The sequence below is a fragment of the Ovis canadensis genome, chromosome X (genome assembly GCF_042477335.2).
Source record: "Ovis canadensis isolate MfBH-ARS-UI-01 breed Bighorn chromosome X, ARS-UI_OviCan_v2, whole genome shotgun sequence".
In the NCBI taxonomy this organism is placed as follows: Eukaryota; Metazoa; Chordata; class Mammalia; order Artiodactyla; family Bovidae; genus Ovis; species Ovis canadensis.
The window spans coordinates 117477509-117485709 of NC_091727.1; the positions used below are offsets into that span (position 1 = coordinate 117477509).

An 8201-nucleotide genomic window follows, 5' to 3' on the forward strand; every position below is an offset into this window, starting at 1 on the left:
GTGTGAGGTGGCTTTGAATCAGAGGCATCAGTTCCAGTCTTCTTTCAATTCCCAAGTCCATAAAGTTCTATCATCAGTGCCTCTCTGCTTAACCCAGCACTTAGGGAAAGTGAACTTCTGTTAAATATTTTCACCAACTCTTCCTTCACTGGGGAAGTCACTTTTCCCGTTTCATCCAAAATGGTCCACTGCTTACTTAGCCCTGTTTCCCACTGCACTATCGAGGTCCCTGCCTCAATATTGTTTAGAATGGGAGCAGAAACAGTCACAAGAGATGTCCTCTTACCCCCAGGTCGCTCACTGGCCTGCACTGCTACAAGGCCTGAAATACTCCCAGTGAAGTTCCTTTGGGTTAAGACATTGGTGAGTTTGAATAAACCGTAAATGTGTTCCTTGGGAAAGAGGATATATTAATCTATCATCACTCATGAAAACTTTCTCATGAAAGAGTATGAGATTCACTCTGACATTAATGACCTCAGTATGCAGCTCCCCAGTGTTTTATCTGAAGTTCCCCAAATCCAAAAAAAAAAAAAAGGCTGATAATCCAACATTTTCATAAGCTTGACATCAAAAGTCATTAGGTGGCAAATCTTGATCTAAAATGATATGTGTTACAGTCTTCTTCCCACTTAGTGTGAATTTTCATGTAATATGCTGCAGAAATATTATTGTGTTTGACTATGGGGCACTGTCCAGGGCTGATACCTGGTCTTAGTGAAACTGGAAACATTCTGGATTCTGAACATATCCAGCTCTATGGGATTCAGATAAGGGATTATGGACTTGGCCTTGGATGAAGTGGGTTTCAGAGGACAGCATCCTGGGGCTGTGTAGAGAGCACTACAACGTTATGGTTCACAGAACAGACTCTTGGTCAAGCTGGCCTGGAACCAGCACTGCCCCCCTGCAAGGTGATGAGGGCAGAGAGCAAGATCTATGTTTTGCAAACAAGGACACCTAGGGTTCTGAGAGTGAAGTGACTTCCCTATGGTCATTCAGCTTGCAGGTATAGAATCCAGGCTCAAATCTAATCTTCTAAACCAACTATTGACATGTGGCTGAAGGCTAGTCCTGAGGAAGGCTGGACAGAGATGCAGGAAGTGACATTGTGCATCCTGGCATCTTGAAAGAGGCTGAACCTGTCTTTCTCCCCCCCCCCCCCCACCCACTCCCACCCCACACCCTCATGTGACCTACATGTTTAGGGAAAGCAGCAGGCTGACTGACTACATTAAGGACTTAAGATGGCAGAACCAAACCGCAATGTTTCTCTTCCCCTCCTCTCTCTAGCGTCCTGGGAAAATAATGGTGATGATGATGATGTTAGCAAATACATACAATGCTATATGCCAGGCATTGTTCTAAGTCTCTCCCTGCATTAGCTCATGTAGTCCTCACAACAGGTCGTCTCCCCCTGTTAAGTAGATGCTTTGAATATCCTCATTTTATAGGTGAGGAGATGAGGCACAAGGAGGTTAAGTAATTTGGCCAAGGCCACACAGCTAGTAAACGTAGCAGGGCTAGGACAGAAACTCGGGCAGTCTGGCTCCCAAGTTCAAGTTCTAAAGAATCACAAATTCCAGGCTGCTTTGCAAGTCATCAGTTTAAGATCAAATTGGGACAGAACTCAGCTCTCTTGTCATCCTTTGTCAAGGGACTCCCCCCACCAGCTCCTATGAAGAGCCTTTCCCCTGCTCTGAGTGAGCTCTAGTGCCCCTACCCACCGCTTCCCCCCCAAACCCCCAGTGGCAGTCCTCCCTGCCAGTTCCTGTCCTCAGTACAATTCCTTCCCATCCTTCCCATCCCACACTCACCTTAAACCCCATGGGGCGGAGCTTACATGCTATTTCGGCATCATGCAATGCATCCTCATGAGACTCCAAGGTGAAATAAATTTGAGACCGGTTGCTGTAAAGCAAATGGTCATTTGGAGCTGCCAAAATGAGAGGAAAAAAAAACCTTGAGCAAAATGGCAAGTTTTCTAGGACTTCTCTAGTAGAGACCCAAAAGTGTAAGCTTAATCTCCAGCCCTAGTATTGCCCTGCCTACCACACCCCCAGCCACTCTAGGTCTGAGCGTTCCCAACTATAAGGAAGTCATTATCCCCCCTCTCTCAAGCAGTTCCTTAGAGGGCCTGTGGGGTCAGTAGTGCATTATTAGCAATTCTAACACAGAGCAAATTCTGGCGCCCTGCTTCATAGCTGTGGCTAGGAACTGGCAGCCTCGCTTCTGAGTGAGGTATTGCCCACAAGGAAACAGGCCAGGGAAGAGGGAGAGGTGGTGGCTGGATGTGATCCCCATTCTTGCCACCAGGAAGACAAGTCCAAGTTAGTCTTCTCAGCAACATCTTTGTCTACAAACCCCAACACATATGAAGTTTCTCTTAAGAAAACAGAAATGCATTTGCAAGGCTCCATCATCTCATTACAGATGGGCAGATATGAATGGGCTGGAACAAGGCTTCTGGGAATAGAGTGAGGTTAGCTCTCATCAATACTCTAAATCGGTATACCCAGGGCTGGAAAGGTCTTTAGAGATCACCTGGTTCAATCTTCAAGGAAAATCAAGTTTGAGAGGTGAAGGCATTTGCTCAAAGCCTAGCTAGCTGGTCAGAGTCATTGCTACCTTGACAGACTTTGAATCTGGGGTAAGAGACAGGTTCCTTTTTTTTCTGAAGGACAGTATAGCACTTAGAATAATAGAAAGAGAGACTGGCCACTTTCTAGCACAAAGATACTCTTTGTTGGGGAGGCCCCTTTCCTCTTTGAAGGGTGAAGAGGTCTTCACATTTTCACCCCGGATCCTAAGTGGTCCAACGATGAACCCCCAGGGAAAGTGATGACAGTAACCAAGACAGAGGAGGAAGAGGGAAGGAAAGGGCTTTCCTGGCTCTTAAGGGAGGGCTGGGGCTTCCCTTGTGGCTCAGCTGGTAAGGAATCCGCCCGCAGTGCAGGAGACCTAGGTTCAATCAGGAATGGAACCTTCCTTTGAGATTCTGGCTTCAGCAGGCTCTACCTGTCTCCTTCATAATGTTCTGCTCTTCCCTAGAGACTGGGCTCCAGCTTCTGCTGTGGGAACAGGCTTTGTTGTTGTTTTCCCCCAGGGGTGTGCAGAGGGTTTGCATGGGTGCCCATTACTTGCTCTTAAGACATCAGTTAAGAGTTTACAGCCTCCTCTGTTCATTTCCTGCAGCACAAGCCAGCCTGGTGGCAGCAGACAAGGTGCTCTGCTTGGGCACATGGGTCGGGGGTTGGGGGGTGAGAGTGTTCCCCAGTCCACCTTCATTCTTCCCCCTCCCCCATTACCTGTTGCAAGCTCGGGTGAAGACTCAACACGTGGAGACTGCAGCCCACCCCCTCCTCCACCGTCCAAGCAGGGCTCAGGGCACCCTCGGATCCCAGAATCCTGTCTGCCCAGCCCTGTCGCCTTCTCCCTGGCACGCCTCGCCAGACACCGCGCCCCACCGCTGAGCTCCTGGCAGCCGGCCCGAGCTGGGCAATACCCGTCGCTTGTCGCTGGGCGGCCACTTCCTGGGTCCAGACGTGGGGGGTTGGGGGTAGTCGTTCCCTGAGGGAACTCAGGCGCCCTAGTGCGGCCAGAGGCGCGGGGCTGCCCATGTTGCCCTTGAGGCCGCAGAGCCCACCCATCCGTCCTCAGGCGGCACGGAAAAGCTGGGAAGAGGCGGCCCCCTTGGCAGCCAGTCCAGTGTCCTCAGGGATCCCTGAGCCGTCGCCCGGCCCGTCGCCCTCTGGGCTGGAGCGCTAGGGTTCGAAGCGAGGGCGCAGGCTGCGGGCAGGCGGCGCGGGAGGGGGGACGGGGAGGGCATCTATTTCAGCCGAGGATCGTGTGATAGGAAGCGGTGACAATGAGTCACAGGGCAGCGGGGCGCGAGAGCTCCTGCCCGCCCCCCCCCCCCCCGCCCGCACACGCTCCCGGGATGGTTTCCGAGGCGAGCGTGGCCCACTTCGGTTACCTCAGCCGTTACACAATCCCGCCCGCCCGCGCGGAGGAGGGGCTGCCCGGCCCGGGCCGCTCGCGGCCCTTATGCAACCAGTGCTCTCCTGACCTAATTCCATGCCGGACCCACCCCACCGGGAGCCGCGGCCCCGGAAGGGACAACTCCCGGCCGGCAGGGCGGCCCCGGACCGGGAGGGAGCGGCAGACACAGGCGCCGACCGAACATCCCCGGCGGTCTGGAGCGCAGGGGCCCCGGCGCGCGAGTGGGAAGGGTGCGAAGTTCACCTCCCTGTTTGCAAGGTGTGGGCAGGTGTAAGAGGGGCTGGGGCACGCAGAGGGAGAAGGAGAAGGCGAGCCCGAGAAACAGAGACGGTGACAACAAGCAAGAGCCAGAGTGGCAAAGATGCGGAGAGAAAGGAAAAGACAGAGGAAACCGAGTGACACAAAGAGAAGCAGGGACTGAGACATGCAGGAACACACGAGCTAACAGGAGACAGAAGACAAAGAGCAGGGAGACATACAGAGACCCAGAACAAGAGCAGACACAGAGAAAAAGTCGGAGAGGGAACTCCAGAGTTCCCCGCCCCCCACTCTGGCCGCGGTGCATCCCACGGTCTGCGCGCCCTCCTCCGCCGGAGTCACCCCCAGCTCCCCTCCGGGCTCCAGCCCCCGCCCGCCCCGGCCCCGGCGGTACGGTGCGCTCACCCAGCCTAACTGCCTCGTTGTACTTCAGCAGGGCCGCCTCCACCTGGCGCTCGCGGTACAGCCGGTTGCCCTCGTGCCGGAGTTGCGACGCCCGTGCCGGGCCCGGGAACAACTTGCCAAGGAGGCCGCTGAGCACCACGTTGACCCGCAGCGGCGGCGGCGCCTGCTGCCCAGCCCGCCGGGTCCCGCGCGCCCGCCCGGTGGTCACCATCAACGCGGAGAGTTTGACGCCGCAGAGCGCACAGCGCCGATCCGCTGCCCGCCCGCGTTCCAGGCACAGTTTACAAAAGGTGTGGCCGCAGGACAAGGACACGGGGTCTGAGAGAAACCCATGGCACTTCCGGCACTTGAAGCCGTCCCACACCTCGGTGGCCTCGGCAGCTGTCACCCCCCCTGGTTCTTCCGCCGCCAGCGCACAGCTCCCAGCGCGGCTCCCGTCTGGGGGCTCGGGCGCCGGCTCCTCGGCTTGCGGGACGTTCTCGGCCAGGCAGCGCACCAGCTGCTCCAGCTGCTCGGCCACCAACTGCTGCCGCTCGGAGAGCTGTCGGTACACCTCGAGGGCTTCCCGGAGGCGCCCCCCAGACGCCAGGGCGTCGGCCTGCGTGAGCAGGACTTTGCACTCCGGCGTCGAGGCCCTCGGAGGCTGCTCCTGCTCCGGCGGCCGAGTCGGTAGAGGTGCGGGGCCTTCTGCAGCCGCCTCCGGGTGGGGGCCCGTGTCTCCGCGGGCCGCTGATGCCGCCGGTTCCGCCAGCTCTAAGTTGTTGCTGCCGAGCTCGGCGGGCAAGCTCAGCATCTGTCCAGTCTGAAATGAATCCATGGGGAGAGGGACACGGGTGGAGAAGAGGCGTCTAGGGGCGGGGGACGCGGAGCTGGAAGCGGCGGCTGGAGGGAATCGGGGCTGCCACCGCCGCCGCTCTGCCGCGCGCCGGTCCCTGCCGCGCCTCCGCTAGCTCCATGCCGGCCGCCCCGCGCCGCCTAATAACTGTCTTGTCTCAGCAAAGTGTTATATAAAACGGCACCACGTGATGCGCCGCCTCGCCGCTCATTGGCCGGCGGCGGGGCGATTGTTACAAAACCAGACAGTTTTGTAACAGTGTTGCGCTTGCTTCTTTTGGCTTCGCTTTTCTTGGCTTCTTTTTGCAGTTGTTTGTGTTTACATTCTGTCTTATTTCTCCCCTCGCGATGTGGTTTCTTTTTGGAAAAGTGAAGAAGAAGGAAAAAAAAAAAAAGCACCAATGTCTACTCTTGGGCTTCTCCGTCTCCAAACCCTATTCCATCCCACCTCCAAACCCGTCAGCAAACAGGTCCCCTCTGCTAGCCGCTCACTAACTGCCCCCTCCCCGCTCCAGAGGCCGGTACCTCGAGAAGCACAGTCCTCCAGGTCTTTAGGGACTTAGGAGGTTTGCGCTCCCAGGGGCGACAGCGGCTGTCTGCGAAAGGAAGCACCTTGGGAGTGTTCAGGGCAGCCCTTCACCTGGGTCCCTGCCCCGGCTCCTCTCATGCGGGGTCCCTGGCCACCTTCCCCAGGGAATCCCCCAAAGGTAGTAAGTGTGGTTATCCGAGGGCGCTTGGTCTCCTGTGCTGCGAGTGACTCCGAGCAGCCGGCCCAGCGGGCTCAGCACTTTGGCTGCGCTCGCAGAGTGGAAAGAACAAGCGGAGAAGATGCACTAGCCGGCCCGGATCGGGAAAGAGGCCCCCAGCGTGCCCTGCTTCTTCACCTCTCTCCCCTCCAGCGATGGAACCTGCGCCTGGGCGGGCGGCCGGCGCCCAGGCCCTGGGGGCCACTGGCCGGATGGGCGCGGCCGCAAGCACAAGGGCTGCCGGGTCAGTGGGTATTCTGGGGGCGTGGGAGAACCGCGAGGGGAAGACAGGAACCTAGAGCGCGGCTCAGGAGAAAGTCTGCGAGTCCCGGCGCGCTCCAGCAGCAGGCTCAGCTGCCTCCAGGTCCGCTGCTCCAGAACGGAGAGTTTTGACACTGGCAAGTCACAGTGGGGTGGGGGTGGCGGGGACAGGGGGTTGAGCACAGCCTAAGTGCTTGGCTTACTGTGTCGACGGTGCCCCGCTTACTTCCAGAAGGCCAGAGTGAACCGCCCACACTGTGTCTCCCTCCCGCCCCCACACTTCGGAAGGGAGCCAAAAGCACAAATAAGCAGACAGGCTCAGAGACTTAAAGGAATAACGCACTTCCCTCGGGGTCCGCTGCTCTGAGCAGGGAGGTAGGGGTCTGGGCTCGCCTCTGGCTCAGTGGGCCTCGGGAGTCAACGGGCCCTGGATATTGCCTGGAGCGGTGCCTGGGGAAAAGTGCTGTCCCATAGGCCTGAGGATCTACAATGGGTTCCTGCTATGGCCATTTCTGAGCTGAATGACCTTGGGTAAGTGATCTAAGACTCTGAGAGGCAACGTTTTGGCTTCTGAACCAATGTCAAGAATGACAGGTTATGTTGCGGAGCTAAGAACCACAGTATCCATCCAGGCTATGTCTGTTTCCACTCTTTAATTCCCCTTGAGTCAACCCCAGGGTCCCAGAGAACAGGTACTTTGCAGCGATCCTTAGAGTCTCCTTTTAAGACAGGAAAGGGGGAGAGGGTCAAAGGGGAGAAGGGACACGGGCACATAGGGGGAGGGGACCCAGAAAAGAAACCGAGGAACTCAGGATATAGCCAAGAAGGCACACATAGGAAAACTTGGCTAGCAGCCCTGGCTTTTTGTCATAACTTGATGTAAAGCTGAAACTCCAGTACTTTGGCCACCTCATGCGAAGAGTTGACTCATTGGAAAAGACTCTGATGCTGGGAGGGATTGGGGGCAGGAGGAGAAGGGGACGACAGAGGATGAGATGGCTGGATGGCATCACAGACTCGATGGACGTGAGTATGAGTGAACTCCAGGAGATGGTGATGGACAGGGAGGACTGGAGTGCTGCAATTCATGGGGTCGCAAAGAGTCGGACACAACTGAGCGACTGAACTAAACTGAACTGATGTGAGACTTTGGGCCGGTCCTCCCACAAGAGATCTTGGTCCTAATGACCAAGTTCCCCTTGAACCTTGAGTGCCTTCTATCCTAAGACTAGATGTCATGATACTCAACTCAACTAATTAAGTACAAAAGACTAGTCCAGATGCTATAGGAGGTAGGACAAGGGGGTGAAGTCAGCAGTACTGGTGGAAGGGCAGGTAATTAGATGGCTGTCCTCTTTTTCAAGGTCAGGCTTGAGCCAGATTTTGAAGCTAGGGAAGTCAGGGGACTGGCCAGGAGGCAGAGGAGAGGGCTGTGCCGGGCAGCTGGGGAGAAGCTGGGGCTCCTCCTATCTTGCTGTCTAAGGGGAGCTCCTTTTATCTTTCAGTTTCCCCTGTTATTCAGTGGGGTCCATCTTAGTCTGTTCAGGCTGCTATTACACAATGTCATAGACTGGGTGGTTTACAAACAAAAAAAGATATTTCTTATAGAGAAATGCATTTCTGGAGGCTGGGAAGTCCAAGATCAAAGTGCTGGCAGATCCACTGTCTGGTAAGAATCATCATCCTGACTCAAGC

At 56.0% G+C, this 8201-nt stretch overlaps 1 protein-coding gene across 4 annotated transcripts in view; it reads right to left on the reverse strand.

Annotated features, from left to right (window-relative positions):
• Positions 1 to 5888, reverse strand: part of LONRF3 (LON peptidase N-terminal domain and ring finger 3) — a 63894-nt gene extending 58006 nt beyond the window's left edge. For all 4 annotated transcript variants that reach the window (XM_070292110.1, XM_070292111.1, XM_070292109.1 and 1 more), the window contains exons 1-2: positions 4666 to 5888; positions 1818 to 1936 (exon numbers count right to left, since the gene is read on the reverse strand). In XM_070292110.1, coding sequence (XP_070148211.1) covers positions 1818 to 1936; positions 4666 to 5482 — 936 coding nt within the window. In that variant the 5' untranslated portion in view covers positions 5483 to 5888. The remainder of the gene's footprint in view (positions 1 to 1817; positions 1937 to 4665) is intronic.
• Positions 5889 to 8201: the final 2313 nt, after the last annotated feature.